This window comes from Temnothorax americanus, unplaced genomic scaffold (assembly GCF_048541705.1).
Source record: "Temnothorax americanus isolate GAGA-0224 unplaced genomic scaffold, ASM4854170v1 Scaffold26, whole genome shotgun sequence".
NCBI classification, from domain to species: Eukaryota; Metazoa; Arthropoda; class Insecta; order Hymenoptera; family Formicidae; genus Temnothorax; species Temnothorax americanus.
Window position 1 is genome coordinate 1,667,272 of NW_027509401.1, and position 21,492 is coordinate 1,688,763.

The following is a 21,492-nucleotide window of genomic DNA, read 5'->3' on the forward strand; positions in this document are numbered from 1 at the left end:
ACATTTTTCAAACGCGAACAATGGACGCGTGAAATGTTAAAATAAATACGTGCGTTTTCGTTTCCAGAAATGTGACCATGTTTGCTTTTGCGCGCGTGGTCGCGCTCGCGAAAACCCGGAGTCGAAAATTTACAGGATATAATATCGCTTTAGCATTATTATTTTCGAAGCTTTTTCATTTAAAAGTTATATTTGAGGTCACCGCGTATATCATTCTTTCTTTTTTTTTACAGCACGATTTCCTCGGACTTTATGACGATTCTTTTATCATTTGTACACGTGACTTCTCCGGAAACGCCCTTTTTCGAGAGCTCGTAAAATCGATAACAGGCGCTGATTAGAATATCATCGGAAGATGCAGGGAAATAAGCGCGATTCACGGCAACAGGAACGCGACACGACGATTTCTCGCCTCGACAAAATTGATTTAATGCAAATTGCAAAACTGCGCATCACTGAATTTCGGTGCGACTAAACGCGACTGTTCCAGGTATTAATCCCGTCCCGTAAAATTTCCATGACAATCGAATCGTTGCCACGAGGGAGTTCGCGTAATGCTTCCTTATTTCGCACGGAGTTTGCTTCCGAGGAAAGAGAGCCGGGGGGTCGCGAATACCCGATTTTTCCCATCGAGAAAAATCGACTACGTCATCGCATTAATGACGCTCCATCGATTCCTGCTTCTCTGATGAAATTTTCACTCTCATCGTCTAGCGGAAAAAAATGCGCCCTTTCAATCCATTTTATTTCTCAATTTACACGTCACAATGTTAAATTGAACTTTTTACAAGCTGCGCAGATATTATTTATTAATGATATTATTATTAAAGCACGTCGTATCCTGAATATATTACTGTTGATATCGTATCATTACGTGAAAGAACTTTCGTAATTAATCTTACGCAACGAACATTAATCTTCCGCAATTATATTACACGCAATTTTGTAAATTAGAATGCGCACATTAAATTATATATTTAAATTAGACAACCACCTACACACTGTTATGCATTAATCTAAAGGTATCCCGAATTGTAAAACCAACAAAAAAATAACAAAAACGATTAAAAACAATGTGTCCCGTGATGGAAATTATTTACTTGTAAGTTTTTAATATCGCGAAGTTTTATTTGACTACTGCGCGTATATAGTGAAAAATTTTCTTACGTATACTATTCTTAAACTTTTATTAAAACTTCAATAAAAATATTTTTAATACAACCGTTTTATATATACAAAACTATCAATTCGTTCAAAAATCTTTCCATACATCGAGCAAAATGAGTATTGCTGTAAATAATTGATATCTCATCGTGGAAAAAGAATGGCAAGAACGTGGTGCGAGTCGCGGAATATCTCTCCGCTCTTTGAAATGCCGCATTTCAATTTCAAATATCGTATCGACGTACGCTCGACGGAAACGTAAACGGCCAGCCTGAACGAAAACGAGATATGTGTCGCGCTATCCAGAGGAACGCGCTCTCGAGAACGCGCTTCTTCACGGAATTTATGACGACACAGCCCAAAATTTCGGTACCGTTACTCATGCAGATTCGCGGACGGAAAATATGCGCGGAAGCAGACCATGTGGGTGGTTTCGTGCGCGAGTGTGTACGTACATGGGCGTGCGTGCATCCACCTTTTCTCGTCGCACCGCCTTGCACATCAAATTCCAACCCTCCTGGTATTTTCCGTTTTTCTACATTATTTTCTTGTCTTTTCCTTCGCTCTTTCACCCACTTTTTCTACGTTAATGTCGCACTTTCTGTTTCCCGCGCGAGTTGGTCGAAAACAATAGGAAAAATGACCATAAGGATAAAAAAAAAGAGGAAAGCAAGACTCGGCGAGCTCTGGGAAAAATTAAAATCAAATACCTATCGAGTAGGTAGGTGCTTGGGCTGGCTGGTCTCGGTTGTGTGCCCCGGCCACGTTCCCGGAATTCAAAAAAACTTCGATCGGAGTTTACCGGCGGAAATTCCGACAATGTCTTAGCCGGTAGTACGGAATTTTCGAAATTCCGGTTCGCATGGTCGGATTTCGCTGCTGCGTATCCCACGCATCCCGTATAAGATTATGCGTTTAATTAAGGGCGACTCGTAAGTCGGCCAACAACTATATGGACAATAGCAAAATATAATGTGTAATCATAGATAAAAATTATTTTAAAAATCAGTAGATAATCAAAACAAGAATAAAATATTGTTTTTTAAGCATCAAATCAATCCGTAAGTATTTTTGACGAATTTTGAAATAAAATAAATCAAATATAGGTCATATTTTAATTAATAGTATGCACATTTCTTTATTATTAATTTTGTTTCTCTAACTCACAATTTTTTTATTCTATCAGAAACATTAATGACACCAAACGTGTCTGTATAAATTTACACAAATACATTTGAATTTATGGACTAATTCATTAATTCTATTCAAATCGATATTCTTTATGCCCGAGAAAATAAACTAACATTTTGACAAAATATCCTGTCTATTTGCAAAACGTAATTGTTCGTTATGTAGGTAAGACGCAATTTGCGTAGCGCATTCCACTCCTTTGTGCAACGCCACTGTTACGATCCCCGTGAAAGGCCCGGGATTAACTTCTTCTTACCTTCGTGATGGAGACACGGATGGGAGGAAGGGCTATATAGAGACAGAGAGCCCTTCCATCTTTCCATGTACATACACACCTCGCAAATGTATACACACACCGACGTTTGTGTACGGACAAAACCACAGCACGGATCCGCTCGCTCGGAAACTCGCCTGTGTCTTCAGTTACCCGGTATATTCGCCTCCCGAGCAAGAAAGGTTTCCACACAAGGCTTTGCCTCGCACATGTTAAATACATTTGTGCGGTATCACGCGGTTAACGATGTTTCACCGTCATGGAGCCATCCGCTAGTTAGCCGACTTAAAAAGCGAACGAAATTCCATTGTAGACCCCGCCGGCTCTCTATATAAATAAACTTACCATCTACTATCGACCGAAAAAAAATTGAAAAATTTATCGCTATTAAGGCTAAACGAGAAATGCATTAATCGAACGTCCTATAATAAAATTACAGCAGAATTCAAATAATACGACGCGAATAGCGAATATTTCTCGTGCGTTTCGGAAACGTCGCGTCGCCGGAATTTTTTGAAACTATTTCTATCACGATTCTCTCTTGCGAGAAAATAGATGCTGGGAAAGCGCGATTATATATTTTCGTATTTTCTATCTTAATACAAAAGGAATGCGCGTCTTATCCGTAAGATGAATATTTGTCGCTCGTTCTATTCGCCTTCCGAGAGGTGAAATAAATACGCGGTCGTTTCTTCACGTTGCGCTCTTTATTCCTCGTCTCCATCTGCCGCGTTAAAAGCTCGACGTAGGAGAGCACATGTGCGCATCAAGCGCATCAACGAGTCACGCTCGCCTTTTGGCCGACGCAATAGCCAGTAGTAATACTCCTTGGATCAGACTTGCGACGAGATAGATAGCTGCTGGCATCGAAAGCCTTTCAGGTTATTGATGCTGTCACGAGCAGCAGCAAATGTTGAAGTACGTAAATGCGGCTTATAGTGCCATCGTGGTGGACTCGATAAAATTTAGTAGCCAGTGTTGCCACTGGAGAAAGTCGCCACCGCCTCGTACGAGGTAGAATGTAAGACGCGGTGAAATTGCAACCTAAAGCTCATTGTCTGCTCTACTGTCTGTCAATCGAATTATTGATATAGAATTGTCGAAAAAAAATTAACGAATTTTTCTTACAGATCTGAGCAAGTGCATTCAGCATGCGTGTAAAAGAACAAGTCCGTCCAACAAGTATTTTCGAAATGTCTTTGAATCTAAAAAAAAAATTAAAAAGAAACCCTATTCATATAAATGCCATTTGACTCAAGCTGCTATCCGCACTTAGAATTACTCGTTTCCACAATGTCGTTCAAGTATTCGCAATTAGATATGCCTGCCGGAAACTTTTAGCAGAAAGCTCGTGTAATAAATTTTACTGCGCGCAAATTGCGCGACGACCGCTTTCATTACACGTGCTTTCTCGTCAAATAAGCTCCGCAGGGAATGAGCTTTTAATTGTAAAGCGCAGCAACGGATATCTCGTTGTTCGCGAGCGATTTTTAATATATCCAAAAGCGTTGAGTTCCCAAGAGAGATGAGGTTTTTAATTTGTTTCTGTAAACGTGCGCGCGTAAACGGCCATCATTTTACTCCTGTAATATCTCGCCGTGCCTCGTTATATTATCTTTATTGCGTTTGTCTCGGACAATTTTTCGGACTCGCTCGCGTATCGCGCGACGTTATATGTTTCACTATTACGATTGTTATATTTCTGATAAATTCCCCTCGCTCTTTGCGCGACGGCTCATGATCAAATTCCGCATATAATAACGCAGTATTGAAATTATTTATGCGGCCGATTAATTCCTCATGATTGTCATCATTGTCGCGTAAAATTGCGCGGCGAGGACAAAGGCCTTGCGCTTCTCGCGATTATTAAATGAGGAACATGCTGCTGGAATTCGTCGAATTTATCGAGCTATGTGAAGTGTATTAGAAATCAAATAAACGCAAATTATTAATGGAAAAATGTGACCAGTATGTGGCGATCTTGTATTTTTTCAAATTGAACTGAAAAAATGACCGAAAAACGCTATAATAAAGATATTTTTCGATACTTTTTATTTATGAGAATGATTATTCTCATAAATACATACATACGTACATGCGCACGACACATTGATTACTTTCATATGTCTATTACTATATCGTTAATAGTTTGAGTAAAAAAATAGAGAGAAAAGAGAGAATTTTTTCACAAATACAAGTGTCGACCGAAAAAATGCTACAAAAATTGCAAGGAATATTGGATTTTGCATTTTTTGTTGTCAAGTCGAATAACGAGAGACTGACGACATTCCGAAAGCGGCTGTGAAATGCCGACAATGAGAAATTTCCGGCCGCTCGAAAAATATAATAATTCACCGCGTGCCGCGCGCGCGTAAATGGAACTTTCGTTTCGTGACGCATATTTCTCGTCGGGCGAAATATCGTGCGGCATATTTCCACTGGCGGAGCGACGCGGCTCGTGATAAAACTGTGAGTCTAATAACTCGTGATGATAAAATTCGTCGACTAAATAATGCGCGAAACTACGACAAATTAGTACTCGAGACGCCCATCTGCCCGTGAATTATTACAGAGGAACAAGGAACTACGATTCTGTCCGAAATTGAATCCGAATCAAAATAATTTGCTATCAATCAATATTTTCACGTGTTAGAAAGGAAGAAAAAAGATTTTAAGAATATATGAAATATCCGTTTTTCAGGATCATTACTGTTTCGCTGTAACGATTATTTGAATTTGTACACGACAAGAGTATAATCGATGGATGAGAACGTTTATAATTTCTGTGCAACGAAATAAAAAACAGTATGTCCGAAATACCCCAACTGGAATTAAAGAGTAAGACCGAGACGGATTATACGGAACGTCCCGTGTTTTTCTCACGACGCATTCGTACTCAACATCCCGTAAAAATAATATGGTTGAGAGATCGTCACGTTTTGCGTGCTGTTCATGCCACGTTGGATGTGTACTACTCCTTAATCTATAGTAATACAGCTCGAGCAAGCGTGAAGGCAGTCTTATGGTCCAGTGATGTTTCAACCGTGCGGGTAAAAAAGATGACAAAGGGTATTAACGTTAAGTAAATGCATTTGCTTTCATGTAGCGAAATGTAAGATGTAATCTACAAACGCGATTACATAAGTCGTTTGCCAGTTGCTTCAATGTTAGAATTCCTCCTCTTGGCTTACATTCGTTTAAAATTAACGACTGGTAACGACTTCCACGTTAAGTACCTTTCTGAGCTATTTCTCCTCTTCAAATAATTTAAATAATCTTTGAAATTAAAAAGTTCTTTAGACCGTTTTCCAGCGAAGTTCAATGAAAATTTAATTTATGAACTAATTGCTATAGATATTATATTTTGAGAGATAAAAAATTATGACGCATTAAATGTTCATCAAAGAAGTTGGCAAATAAGGAAAATGGGAAAAGATCTACCTTTTAGACGCTCGATTTTTAGATCTTTTATAAATTTTTTATGACGTACGTAGCTGGGGCCTTTGTCTACCTGATAACGTATTTAACAGATGTGTGGCACGTTTATCCTCGAGCGGGTTAATTTACATAGGAGTCGAGTGCATGCTTGTAGGCGCGAGAAGCGTTTTAAGGTCAATTTATATTCGCTGGTAGCATAACTGACGCGATAAGATAATACCTTTTCACGAAAAAGGTATTATCCGCTGTCGTGTATTCTATATGCATATAAGATGAAAAGTTTTAAGAAATAGTTTCTGGTAATAGTTTATTATTTAAAAAATAAGAATTTTCAACGTCTGTCCCTTTCACTTCAATTAATAATATAAATATGTATTGCATGAATATCAATACCAAACAAAGAGCACAAATATATCCAATATCAGTTTTGTAATTTAAGTTTATTTTTATTATACTTGGAGATTTCTCTTCTCGATTATCACGAGCGATAGACATGAGTATAAGTAATAACCGACACTTGTCGTTTTCGATATTCGATCTGCATTACGTGCATTTTGGATAAATAGGACCGTCACATAAAAATAAAATTCCATAAAATTCGATTGGCAGCAAATGCTGTAATGTCACGTGAAAAAATAAATCGATTTTTATTCGCGTATTTCCTACCTTTTCTTGAACGCTCGCGTGCGTCACGACGCCGACGCTGCATCGAAGCGTCATTTATTATCGTCGTACTATCGTTATTACTCTCGTCGCCACCATCTCTCTCGCAGATGGCCAAACACGCGTGAGGGTGATTGCCCGCGAGGGCTCTTTCCCTATAGACTAAGAGATTCCACGAATTAGACATCGCCATCCGAGCCATCGCCGTTGCCGGCGCCATCAAGACAACGTCGGTGATGCCTTAACCCAAGGACCGGCAATGTCTGATTAAACACGGAGCAATTCCCTTAAAACGGCGCGATAGTGCCGGGCTATCAACCCCGAAAAGAGGGAGAGAAAGGAGGAAGGAGACGAGGGTGAGAGAGAAAGAGAGAGAAAGGGAGCCGATCCGTGTTTATCCATTTTATTCGGATCGATCCAGCATCCCCCACGAGAACCGTTTGGTCGCACAAAAGTGCCTCGATTAATGGAATATCCTCTTTGTACGCTTTTCCAATAATCGATTAACGAGTAAAGAATTTCATGTTTCCTTTCTGTAACGCGTCATTCTATAACAATCTCTAACAAGGCAAGTTCGCGCTTGGTGAATGTGATATTTTAATAAGATCCGCGAGTCAAATTAAAGTAAGCTTACGAGAAAGTTCCATATTTGAATGTTACGCAGCGTCTTTTTTCTTGAGTTTGTTTTCCAGAGCATTTTCGATGATAAAGGATTGCAACAGTGATTCCTACTGGCAACATTCAAATCGCGTATCTAATTATAATTGAACTTAAGCGGGGGAAGAGGAGCGCGCAACGCGGACAAATATTTCTATATAGGCGATCCGTGATCCCCATTCGTCATCATTAATTACCTAAAACACACGATTGTCCCGGCCGGTGATCGAACGCGTGTTGACAAACATGTTTAGCAAACGCGCACGCAATGCTATGCAATTCATGCGGGCCGATTTTCGAGGCTACGCACTTCCTCGAGCATCATTATACATTCGTCGGCGACGATTATTGATGACACCGATGCCGATCAATCCAACGCTCCCAGATGGCTCGCGATCGCAATTACACGGACGCGCCGATAAATTATTATCAAGCTGTCTGTCACCCCCATGAAACTATTAATTCAGTCGCGCCGGTGCATCGACGCGCCGATAAATTATCACGGCCGTCCGCTCGTGCGTCTCTCTCCGCGCATACGCATGCCCCTATACCCTTCTTTTTTTATGTACATATTTTCTTTCTGCAATATTCGCAGCGTTATTTAACGACCGGCCGTTTAATGAAAATTTTCCCGGTTGGAACGGGGCATTCATCGCGCCGACAAGATCCTGACGTGACCGATGATTTATTTGTTTCGACGACACGGTCGTGGCTTTTCGATGCAATCACCCGGCAAAATGTCAAAATGTTTCGATAGATCCACGGACGTTCGCGATATTCGGCTTTGGATACCGAGTATCTTCCGTATCGACAGTTTTACCGTATTATAGAAATTTGAAAGATGAAAAATCGTGGTGGAATAATTCTGAAATTGTCTGTGCATTTCCGCAACGCATGTTAATTATTCTATTAATTTTTGTTATTAACTTGTTGTGTGCGGTGTGTAAACTTTTTCTCTATTTATTACAAACAATAATATTACAAAATTAGAGAACAATGCCGATAGCCATTTAATATTGAATGAGAGAAAACATGTCTGTGAAATTGATGCACACCTAAGTAGATACAGTGTAATGTTTTTATCACGTGCAGTTTTTATTATTGTTTAATTTTCCAAACAATTTTAATTAATTTCCGCATTGTTTTGAAACAACACATCACAGGAAAAGGTAACTAAATTACTAAAAATTACAACAATCAGTAAAAATTTTCCGCGCTCGTGATGCTCTTTTAACGGAAATAATTTAAAAGCGTACGGATATCCTAATTAATTGCCACAATTGTACACGTAGTCGCTTTGTCTCGAATCCGCACTGGGGGCTAACACACTCGATTCTGTTATGCGAATGCTCGCGTTTGCAGGTTCTCGTGCTGATTTCATTAAAAAGTCCGAGTCGATTTTTTTTTTTTACAAGAGATTGGGTACACCGACTATTCTGCATTGGAATAACATTCTCATTTTAATTAAAGTAGTTTGAATGAACAGAGCATGCTATTTATACTGCATTATCTTCCAATTATAAGTATTAAAAGCCAACTTAGAGAAACTGTTTCAGTAAAACATTAAATAAAAAATAAAATTGTAATATGAATTTTATAATATATATAAATTTTAATGATGATGAAAAGATATTTAATTCAGAAATTCAAAAGGAGTCTTGGGAATGATGAGCTTTTTCCGCTTAGCGGAAAATTTTCAGCGAAATATCAACTCCGAATTTATCAAATAGTGATAGCTGCAGATTTGCGGAATAAGTGTGGAGTATTCTGTATACGCGCGTTCTATTACTCTCTGAAGACTGCTAGAAGTCTTTATAAAAAAACCCTCAGTTCATCGTCCCTCTTCGTAAATATACTCTTCGTCTTTCTGCCGACATAATCGAGAGGAAAATACGTTTTCCCGTACACGGCACGTGTATGGGGAATCCAATCTTTCTTAGGGTGAAATAGAAAGTTCTCGCGAGTACCTCGCAATAAAGATGTTTCTTATATTTTCAACATATGACTTTCTCTTATATTATCCCGGAGATATAGAGAAAAAGAGAAAGATGGAGGAGAGAGAAAGACAGACGTTCTCTTAAAAAAGAAAGAATCTTATTGCTTTGCAACTCGCTACGTCTCTATATTAAAACAAGCATCATCTCTGCTTCTAGATCGACAGCTGTGAAAAAAACGCGTATCTTGTTCGATATAATTAAGTTATCAATTACAAGTTGAGAGAAGTAAAGCTATCGCCTATCGATTTTATCTCGAAAATACGCGAGTCCAATCCATCCGTCAAATCGCAAAGAATATCTGCGTGAAATTCTTTCGCTGTAGCATCTCCCGCGGGAAGAGGATCAAAGACGTTAGGACTTTACCTGTCCCGACGATGAGGGGAAAGACGAGCTGGATTTATAAGATGGCAGCCGATTTCTTTCGAGCCCCCCCCCGGTTTGGCCGACATACGAGAAACTTTCTCCGCGATTATTCGCCTCTCTGTTTCATCCCCGAGGATTTTGCCGACTGTTATCCCGATATCCGGGACGATCTCCTTTAAGGGACGCTTTAAGGAACGAGCTTGGCAACGAGTCCGAGATGGATGTTACAGAGGAATGTTCGAAAGCGCGCGTTCTTTGAACCGTCTTGCACAAAGATCCCCTGCCGTAAAAATTATTATCAAAATTCCGATCTGCCACGTACAGAATTCTACGTATGAGCATTATACGTCAACCGTGCACCAGGTATCGAATGATTCGGTACTTGTGAACGGAAAAAGCGTAAAGAATCAAGTATCGAAAAAATCATCAAAGGCGAATTATGTGATGCCAACGTATAATTAGACAAACGGTCTTCTCGTAGTACGCTTTTGTGCTTAATCTCTATCTGTAACAGGCACTTTTAGTGCTTTTTCATTCGTGAAACCCTTCGACGCGCATGGACGAATGTACGTCTTTCAGAAGTAATTGAACCTAAAATTAGTGCGAGATCGTGCGAGTGAATCCCGCCGACTGAATGGTATTGCGTTAGCCGTGTTTCAACAGTTCAGAGAGCCATCCAAATTCCGACAGAGTTTACTCTCTCTCTCTCTCTCTCTCTCTCTCCAATTTCAATTAAAAGAAACAAAGAAAATATTTTTAATCTATTCTATTTCTAAATACATAAAAATGTATTTAGTACCTATATGTGTCATATTTCAATATTAATAAAAATTAAAAATAGATTTAATTGAACAGGCATTTTGATAATGAAAATATAATACTGAATAATATAATATCTTGATAATAACATATTAACGTTCATTCTATAAAGGACGCAAATAAAATATGTATTTTATACATAATGCGGGATTCTGTTCGCGATCAATCTATTGATCGACTTGCACTTAACCGCGGCTTCCACTGCATCGGATTAAATTCTCTCTCAAAGGGAAGCAAATCGGTATAGATTTTTATTCCGATCTCTGGAGAGTGGCTTGAAGTTATGCCAGCCGACGCGAAAAACGATCTCCACGATAATACGTAAGACAGAACGCGTCGAGAATTACGATCCCTGTCGCTGGCACGCTACCACGCCTGCCGCATCGTCGAGTAGGTATTTTTTTTTCAGAGCCATTCCTCTTTACGCGGAAAATTTTCTCCGCGTCGCTGTCCAACGCATTTCGCACGATTCTCGATTCTGCCTTAGCCGTGCGAACGCGTGACAATGTAAAATTAATAACGGGATTCGGGATAATACCGATCGAACCTTTATCCGGTCAGAGAAACGTTCGCGGCTCTTTAACGCGGAAATAACTTGGAACGTTACCGAAGTAAAAATTCTTTTTGTTCTCTCCTGCTCGGATGGTTTGTTCTAACACGAGATATTAAAAATCTGTGCGTCACGATTTTGTAACCGAGCGGTGCTATTGCCAAGCTTATAATGTCAAAACCGGGACGTAACGAGGAAAAGGGAGAAAAATATCCTGGAAATAATCACCACTGCGCGAGGTAATATCCTACGGAAGGACTTATCGCAATTATCAGGCGGACAGTTCCCCGTGATCCAATTAATTATCGGACGCGGTCCGAGATATTATCGCGTCGCGGCGGAAACCCGGCGCGATCCTGGCGAACATCGTGTTGTTCCTTAACAGTTTGAAATTCGCTGTAGTTTTCGCAAACCGAAACTTTCGAATTCAATTTGCGGCGTAAAAACTTACGGCGCGTATCCTCGCTCGCTAAGTAGCTTACGAGGTCTTTTATTAATGGAAATCGATTATTTCCGGTTGTTGCCCGCAACGTGTTATTATTACAAGACTGGGGCGCGAATATATAGTGCTAACGAAACTGTCGATCGCCCGATTTCGCGTGGTTATTTTTACCTCGATGTATTAATAATCAAAATCATATCATGGCTAATAATATTATTTTCATTCTAAAAGTCACGTCAATAATATCTTGATATTCATTAAATATAGTTTTTTATTTTAATGGCGTTTATCACATCAATTCAGATATCATTAAAAAATTGATGAGTTACAAATTCAGTTACTTGCACGTTTGTAAATGTGAATTTGAGATGCAAATAATAATATGGATTATAAATATATTACAGTATTCTTCAAACTATTATAGGAAACAAGTCGTAAGATTATTTCAATTACCACGCACACAGTCTACGAGAAAAAGTTCTAATTGAAGCAAACGCTGTTATAGATAGAACTTTTAATTACAAATCCCCGGGGAAAGCTTTCACGGACGATCGGCTGCGAATCGCTGACATAGATGATACAGGATGTAGCCTCGAGGTGCAATTCCAAATTATCGCGGGGATAAATATATAGCGAATAAGGGGCGCGTCCAATCTCCCCCAGTTAATCGTCCCGAAGAAACAACCTCGTCAGGGGATCTCCATTCCATCGTTTCTATACCGGAAACCCATTTATGTAGACATCGTCTCTTCGCCCGAGGATGGGAGAAATAGCGAATTTTGTCAGTATAATGGCGCGTATGGCCTAATCTTTCCGGTAGTGTCGTATAAAAGTCGATTGAGCTTTTTGTCATTGGGCTCGTTACACGTTTCTGATCTTACGAGCTTGCTGGCTGATCCACCTTCGAGCAAAGAGCCGCAATGACCTCGTTTCTTCCTGCATTCTCGCGCGAGATCACTCTGACGATGGAAAATCGCCGTTAGTGTTCCTTGCGACAAAGCAAACGACTTAGAGAAATACGGTTCGGTTTATTCCTTATTCTTTCCTTACGTCGCTTCGTAATGCGGATAAAATAAAATTACGACTACATATAAAATAATACAAGCCCAGGGAATAGCGAGAATTAATTGCTAATTAATGCCATGATTACGTGACAAATCGCTTTTTGTTTGCAGTTACAATTAATTCTCTGCTCTAGCTAAGGCCGGTATATTCATAGTTATTTAAGACCATCTTAAGTTCAATCTTAAGATCATGAACCAGTCACAGAGCCGTATTAGCGTCTTAAGACATTACTTAAGACGATCTTGAAGACTATAAATACCGGCCTAAATATGCATTTTCAGTGCGAATGTAGTACTTCTGGTATACGCCCATTGTTCTGACGTTCTGACGAAGACGAAACACCTGTATAATACATCGTGACGTTTTTAATGTACATATGAAGTTGACGACACATCTTCTCCCTTTCATATAAATTCTTAATTAGCAAAGAAGTTACAAAAGGCGTTGCAGAGATCTAAGGTATAAAAAACGCAGAAAGAAAAGACAAAAGAACTGAACGTAAGAATAAAAAAGATACGGGCTATTCATGGAGAGCAGAAATTGCGCGAGATAAAGGTGAATTTATTTTCACGAGTTCCCATTTACGTCGCGAGCGAAGAGCTCCCCAGCAGTATTTCGTGTATCGAGACACTGTCATTTTTATTTTCGCTCAGCCGTGGGCGGAGAGCGCGACGAGGATTGATTCGCCAGAAGCGTTTCGCTGTCGTTTGCGACGAAGAGACCGCGCAACGCAGCATCGTCTTCCGTCGACGTCATTATTTCCAGCGTTATTCCACCCTTCCTATTATTCCACGTTTAATCGCGGGAGAGAGACGGATTTTTAGCGCTACGTCGATTTTGCAGGCGCCACGAACGAGCTCTCGCGTGATTGATATTGCGAAGGGATGTATGTTATCGCAATCTAGGGAGAGAAAGAGTGGGGGATTCTGCGATTTCCGATCCCTTCGTGCACCGGCGGTTGCGGTGGCGAATCGAAGATTTCAATTTCGAGACGTTGATAGAATAAATCGCAGCGCGACAGTTATATAAAGTAATACGAAGGACGAGGACTGACATAGCACACGCGAAAATTAAGATTTTGATTGGAATCTGAGTTATACGAAATAAAATAATAATATCCTCCAAGTAAATTAACAATACTCTGAAATAACTACCTTTTTTTTTATTGGAAAAAATAGTGATAGCAATCTTCGTTCGCTTCGCTCGTTTTTTCATCACGGAGGCCCTTGTGTGTTTAAAGTAACATGTTGATAAAACGAATCGCGTTCGTTCGTTCGTTATATAAAGTAATGTAGAAAACACAAAAATATAAAAAAATAGTCGTTACAAAAATACACATTCCAATCAAGATCTACGGTGGAAGATAATAGTGCTCCCGATTGAATCAACAATGCTTTAAAATAACGCTTTTATCGCCCGCGATAATTCGTTCGCTGCGCCGTTGCGAAAATATTTGTGTTTAAATGAAGCGCAGGTTCGTTTCATTAGAGTAACCGGGTTAGTCTACGTAATAAAGCAGAGTGGATTTGTGTAATCGAGAGAACGTTTCTCGTATCTCGAAACAGCGGTTAAGTATAGAGGAGATGCAATTAAGCGCGAAGCGGCAGCTTGCCTGGTTCGAGCGCGGCACGTTTTTCCCTCGCGCGCAAACGCAAGGAGGTAGAGAGAACTTGGCATCACTCACGTTTTTCTTCTGTCCCTTCAGCTGCTTCGAGGATTTCCACCAGGTCAGAACTGCCGGCGGCCTCGAGCCGGTGCTCTGACACCTCACGTCATATGTCTTCCCTGCCGATAGGATCTGGTCTTTCCCCAAAATCTCCACCTTGAGCGGCCTCACTGGAAAAACCCGTTTTTATGATAATTTACTTGATACCGAAAACAAGCATCAAAAATATGTGGAGAAAATAAAACTACTCGTCAGAAAAAAAGCTTATAAAATATGCAATTTTATTTTCTCACATATACGTAATCAGCTATCGTTGTAGAGTTTTAAACAAAGACTTAGATACATATTAAAAATATTGTAGCGAATAAAAAATTAAATTTTTGTTTAAAATTTCAATCTTGCCAAAGAATCTGTAGCCTCTGTTTCAAGAAAAGTTATACGGTAATCTTATAAACTTTGAAAATCGTGTTAACATAATTTTTATATTTTTTTATTTGCCTATTCAAATTTAGTAACGTTAATTGTACAATCTCCTCCCCTTCCCCCTCTCTCAATAATATGTTTTCACTTACTTAGGTTTATAATATTGAAATAAATGAAACTCGTGTACAGACATTCTCTCTACCAATATCAATAATCCACGTTGATAGAAAATAACTTACTATGCGCAACAAGAAAAACATTTCAATGGCAATCACGTACAGGTCATAAGCGCGACTCCCGCGCGCATGCTGGACGCTCGCTTTTCTGATTTTCACTCCATCTCGATTTCCACTTTCGTCCTCCCTCAAGGATACGGCGTTTTTTGCAACGTGCGGTAGCGCATAACGAAGGACGCGGTGTGGCAAACACAAGAGGGAAAAAAAAGGAAGAAGTGGAACGCAGAAAATGCGCGAAAGAAACGCCGAGATAATTAGAATTCAGTTCGCTCGTGAATTTCATGCCGGGCTCTTTTTCTGTCCGACATTCTCCGCGGAAGTTCCCGACTAATAGAAAAAAAGGAAATGCAGATCGATGTCGACGACGAAGGATAGGGGAAGAAGGACAGATCGAGAAAAAATAGAACGAGATGGAAGACGAACGGAGATGAAAGGAATCGGGATGAGAGAATGGTCTGTATAATTGGTGCGGCTCGTCATGAAAAGCTGCCGAAAACAAAGGCGGCCGAGAGAGAACTGCCGGGCGCGAAACTCCCGATGAAGTTGAGATTTCATTTGCAAATCAAAATTCATGTCGTCAGGTGCGCAAACGGGAAGAATTCGACGAGGCTTTTAGTACCTCTCCCTAGACGAGCGAAGACGTCTTCCTTTCATCGTGCTTCACTTTCTTCTACATACATCCCACTGCTCTCCAACTTAGTCGTCTTTTCAAGTTAACGCAGTTAACTTGAGGAGCTAACCTTGTAATCTCAAAGAAGTATTCGTGCGGATACATAAGCTATTCCATATTATTAATATAAATATAGCACCTAGTTCTGAAAAAGTCTCTAATTTATAGTTTAAAAAGAAACGATATAAAGTCATTTAAAATTGCCAGTTAAAAAATATTGGTGCTTTTATCTTAAAAGAATTTTAAATTAAAATTTATTACCAAAATACTTAATACTAAAAGGTAAAAGATTATAAAAAGTAATGGTATAATTTATTTTAGATGTGTTTTTTGAATCTACTTGAAGGAAATATTTTAACACAAATAATAACGCTATTTACTCAACTCTCCAATATTGATTCGATTGGATTTACGGAGAAATATCTACAAGGACCAATATTACGTATTTCTTCATTATCAAATTTTGCAACTTATATAATTATATAGAGATTATGTACTTTACATTTTAACCTATAAATGTATATGTACTTTGAATTTGTTATCAATAAGGTTCTCCAGAAAATTAAACTAATTCCCTTGATTCGTCTATTCGCGTGCACTTCTCTCTCTCTCTCTCTCTCCGATTTTTACGAGTTCCCTTTTCGCGAATTTGTATTCCCAATCAAACGCCCTTTCACAAATGGAAGCGCCAAACCCGAAGACTTTCGTCGCCTCTTCGGGAGCTTTAATGAGTCGCTATTATTATTCGCGCGCATGGAGTGGCTTTAATCGAGTTACGAAGCGGTTCAATAAGACGCGCTTCATTCCAGACCCGCGAGACGTTCGCGCGTTTATCGTATGACTTCTGAAAGGAGAGTTCGAGGAGGCGCACCATTTTATCCGTTAGACGTCGTGAGAATGACGCTTAAGTGCGACGCTTAAGGCTTAAGAGGTTTGCAAGGATCTGGGTGAAGATGCTTTGAGAGATCTGAGATAGAAATTAACTAAAATTTCCCAAAATAGAAACTTGACAATCACAAAGTACAAAAACAAAAGAAACTAAAAATTAATAAAAATAATTAATGCAATTAAATAAATGTAACGTAAATGTTGCAAACTTTAAGAGTAAGAAAATACAAGAAAATCCCTTAATTCTGTTTTTAAGTTTACGGCGAAGACTGGGTAGTGATCAGTTTAAAAATTATTCTAAAGTTAATCTTTGCGCGCCTGAAACTTTATACTTACTGCAAGGAAAAAGTTAACTAAAATAGTTAACTCTTTTAAGACAATTCAATCCTGTTTTAGTTTTCTCAGTGACTGAAGATCAATAAAAAAGAAATCGATTTATCTATTTTAAAAATAAACTTTGAATTTCGATCAAAATGATATATCGAGAGGAATAAGACAATTTTCTTGCAAGAGAGGATAACAAATTTTATATTAAACATTAAATGTTTCATGTGTGTCTGATGTGATCAAGAATTCCCCCAAAAATTGCAGATTCTAAGCAGATGTTAATAATTATTATAAATTATATAAATTAGGCTTTTACAAGCGAAATTAAGATCTTCGCGAAAATAAGATATTTTAAAATAATTTTATGTTTTTGTGTGTGTACGTGATAATCAGTGCATGAATTGGACAATTCCAAATATGTAATATATATGTATATATTTAACTTTAATTTGTTGAAATTAATTCGATTTCAATTTTAGCCTTAAAATGGATCGTGCAAAATGGCGAAAAGAGGTGAAGAAGAAAGTCAAATGGCGGAATTAGGGTGTACGGTAGAGTAGGAAAAGTCTGGTCGTTAAGCGGCTCGTTCGTAGGTTAAAGTCGGTTGTTTCGAGAACGACTGAACATTAGAGGAGTCGCACGTCGAGGGTTCGTACTTCGTACGCGCCGATCTCGCGAATCGCCGGCTTAAGTGAAATTTCGCCGAGACCCGCAATATGCGATTCTAAGTGATATTATTGTCATAATTTGGCAAAGCCGCCGCGAGCTCATATCGTTACAGTCTCATTGGAATGAAGGGGGTGACAAAACAAAGGGGAGAAGAACCATTCTTCGCGGTCTATTCTCGTTCCAGTTTTAGCGAAAGCCTGTAAACGAGGCGACGATGTACGGTCCTCGCGACTCGGAAAATACAGGGAAATGTATGAGGCGTGCAGGCGGAATAACACTTGCTAGGAGTCTCTGGGTAAACTAATTAATTCCGGAGACGAAGAATCCAACCTCGGTGGAAACAAATCACCGTCAAAGTACTAATTCTCTTACGTATTCGCAAGCAAGAAGATGTATGTGTATTATATTAACGATTTTTCACATCTATGCGAGATCTTTAAATTAGCGTAAAAAATACATTTTGTGCAAATTTGCAGGTTCTTTGAAATTAATTTAAATAATATTTTAATTTTTAGCTTTAATTATCTACATCAAAAATAAAAATGTTATATTAAACAGAAATAATTTGAAAATATCCAAACAAGGATATCGCTATCTCTAAAATTTAATTTTCTCGAGTTAATAGTTAAAAACTCTCTGCGTATGGTTTATTTTCAAAACAAAGTTTGAAAGTTTTCCTAGCGACTGATGCATAATGTCAGAAATATAATATTGTTAAATGGAAAGACTTTATGCCGCGATAATAAGGGAACAATTCGCATCGGAAGGGAGAATTATTAGCTCCCCGCGGATTGCGTTATCAAGGCACCAGGAGTAACATTTCTGAAGTTCACTCGTCTCCGGAGTGAGCTAAACCCTTCTTCCGCAGTGCTGCCAGCGAGAGAGCACTTTCGAGAGTCGTTACGTCGTTTGCGACTCCGCGGATCGCAAACGTCCTCGTTTTGTCGCTAAAATCTACCCGGAGCTCGCCGGGCTTCGTTACGAAACTACTTTGTATCGCGAGCTCGTCGGGAACATCCGCTCGACGGATTGATAGCGCTCGTAAAATGAACGGATCCGACCTGGACTGATAGGGAACACTCCAACCGACAGTCGAATTGCGAACTACGTTTACGCTTTGTTTCATCTCGAGATGCTATTTTCTTAACACAAAAACCAGGAAGATGTCTTCTAGCACATTTAATGCTGAAATCTTCTCGTTTGTGCAACTTTTGAATTGATACCATTGCATTATTTAATGTCCAAATTAATTAATTATAAAATATAATTTCCTATAATTTTATTAGTATCTTTTATTTTCCTCTTAAACAATTCTGTAACTACATCTCAATTAAAATTTCAGAAAAAGATAGATTAATTTTCAGTTTGTCAAAAATTATCGAAATATTGCGCGCACTAGTGTATTATTCCTTTTCTTAATTCTTTTTTTATCATTTTGATTTTTTATTTTTGATTATTCATGATTCTATCGTTAAAAAAGCTTCGTAAATTTATAAATATCTTCATTACTGCTTGGCCAGACGAGAGAAGTAACGACGATCAGTATAGGATCGACTTTAATTAGAAATTTCTTTTGATATCTGACTCGTTAAGTCGTTACTACTGGTAGACACGTAATCGTCTGACTATCAAGCGGTGCATCTACTACTTTCGTTAATGCTCGTAGCTATAAAAGACTAATGAGCCTTGCGCGAGCAAAGTTTGCACTCGCGGAGGCGGCTTCATTAATTTTCTTACTAATTAACGAAGGACGCCAATCGAGGGAGGAGCGACGGAGGGGATTTTTGCCGAATGGAATTTCTGTGTCGGCGGAATGCGTCCCCGACGGGAGAAGACTGGGGATTCTTCGGCTTGTTACCTAACTTGATTATTCTTCCCGAACTCGTGCAAGCTACGTTCTGCTCGGAATCAAACGCCTCTGCAGAATGAGTCATTAAAAGTTGAACAAGTTCACGATGCGATCGTCTTTCGCCTTTGTTCCTGTCGCGATTTGCCGATTTGCCTCCTTGTAAAAGAAAGTACACGGCGATCTAAAACGATCGTGATAATACACTCTAACGGCAACGCTATATTACTGGCAATAATATCGTTCTCCCTTTTAGAAGCATTATAAACAATAATTGCATTAGCTTAGCAATATTTATCTGTTCAATTCTTTCAATTATACTGATTTATGCAACGCTTCATTATAGTATTGTTTATTTGTTATTTTGATCTGAAACACTGAACGAATCTTTCGAATTCATTTATGGCGGATTCTGAACATATTAAATTCGTGCAGATGGTTTTATTAAATTTTTCAATCCTTTCCAAATTGATCTTTTGTATAACTTTGTCATTGCATTTCATATTCGTTTTTATTCTGATCGATTCTACGATGACTGAGAGAATCAGCGGCAACACTATGAGGTTTTGCTGATCCTGCAAGAAAATACATCACAAGATAAACGGCGACACGAATAGAAAAGACTGGCTAAAAATAATAAAAATTTATAGCGGTGTGCGTATATGTGCCGTTTCGAGATATTATATGGAAAAATATACAATATTTTCCTTCAGCACGGTGAATTCTGCTAGGAACTCAGTACTCTCCGTTCTTTCGAGCCGTGCACGTCGTCCGTCTCTTGTTAGAAAGCAAAATTGTATAAATTATAGAATCCATCGCGCGCGCGTCTCAATCCATCGAATCAAGCCATTTCTCTCATAAATATCTGAATTTAACCCGATATTAAATAAACAAGACAAACAAGCGACTGTGAGAAAATTGTGAGAAAAAAGATATGTAATAATATTTATTACCACTTATAAATTATCGGCCACTAAAAAAAGTCATTAATTGTGCAGCGTACTAGATATTTTGTACACTCCTGTACAAGTAAGCTTTTAAACGTTCATTAAAAATTCGATGATTTGTTTCTTGTGTAACTGCGTAGCTTCCTTGTTTTCTATGGCTTGCGCGAGATAACAATCTCCGGTATCGTATTCTATTTCCAATTTCGCCATTTCCATTACTATCGGAACTATCAAATAATTACGGCGTTCCGCCCGCGAAGCGTTCACACGATAGACTTTACATTACTTCGGGACACCAGTCCCGGCGGTAGCATGAAAAATTAATGGGATACATCGCGCGAGAGTGCAATCCACTTCCTACCACTCAAACGCCGCCGTCGGCCTCACATTGTCGACCGTCGCCGTCGTAGAAATCGTTTTCGCAAGTCGATCGACTTCACCCCGATTCTCCAGTGACTCGTTAGAAGCACCTTCGTGCGATCGTACAAGCAACGGAATCGAGGTTTATGCAGATGCGATTATGCAGACAGCGACTCCTTGTGCGCTTCCAATTAGCAAGGAATCGGAGACGTTGCAAAGTTGCGAGATAAATTTCAACGTACAATCCTCGATCGAGAAAAACGAAGCCCTCGTCGGAATCGGGCCGAGTGCTATGTCGATTGCGACCGTTTCAGAAGTGCGGCAAAGTTCGATATTTACATTCGATTACGCCGCCGATCTTACGACGGCATTTAACGATCTCTCTCAACGATAATGCACGTGTATTTTCTACCGTGAAGAAGTTTGTCATGCTTCCGTAATATTGGGAAAAAATTATAGTCGCTGTCTTTGCGATATAAAAAAAAAATCATAGAGTTTCGTTATAATTTTGATAGTATTAAAAAAGTAACAAATATTGAAAATACAGCATAAGGTTTCCAAGGTATAAAAAGTCCGTTTAATTTTATTATTATTATTTTAAATAACCGTGTATAACTAGATTATTTAAAATTAATTTGAAAAAGTTATACCATGTTCTACCTCTTTGTAATTTGTTCTTGTAATTCTGGAACGCTTTAAATAATGATCAATCGATATCAATCCACTTGTTACAAAATTCCAATATTAAAACGTGCATATTAATATTAATAATCCTCCTTAATTGTTCTCTGAACATTCATATCAATAGTTCCAAATAAAGAAAAAAACCGGAATATC

At 38.8% G+C, this 21,492-nt stretch overlaps 1 protein-coding gene across 3 annotated transcripts in view; it reads right to left on the reverse strand.

The window, feature by feature from the left end:
- The window catches only part of LOC143899202 (nephrin), a 213,679-nt gene that overhangs the window by 66,288 nt on the left and 125,899 nt on the right, over positions 1-21,492 (reverse strand). For all 3 annotated transcript variants that reach the window (XM_077409282.1, XM_077409281.1, XM_077409283.1), the window contains one exon: positions 14,308-14,459. In XM_077409282.1, the coding sequence (XP_077265408.1) occupies positions 14,308-14,459 (152 nt within the window). The remainder of the gene's footprint in view (positions 1-14,307; positions 14,460-21,492) is intronic.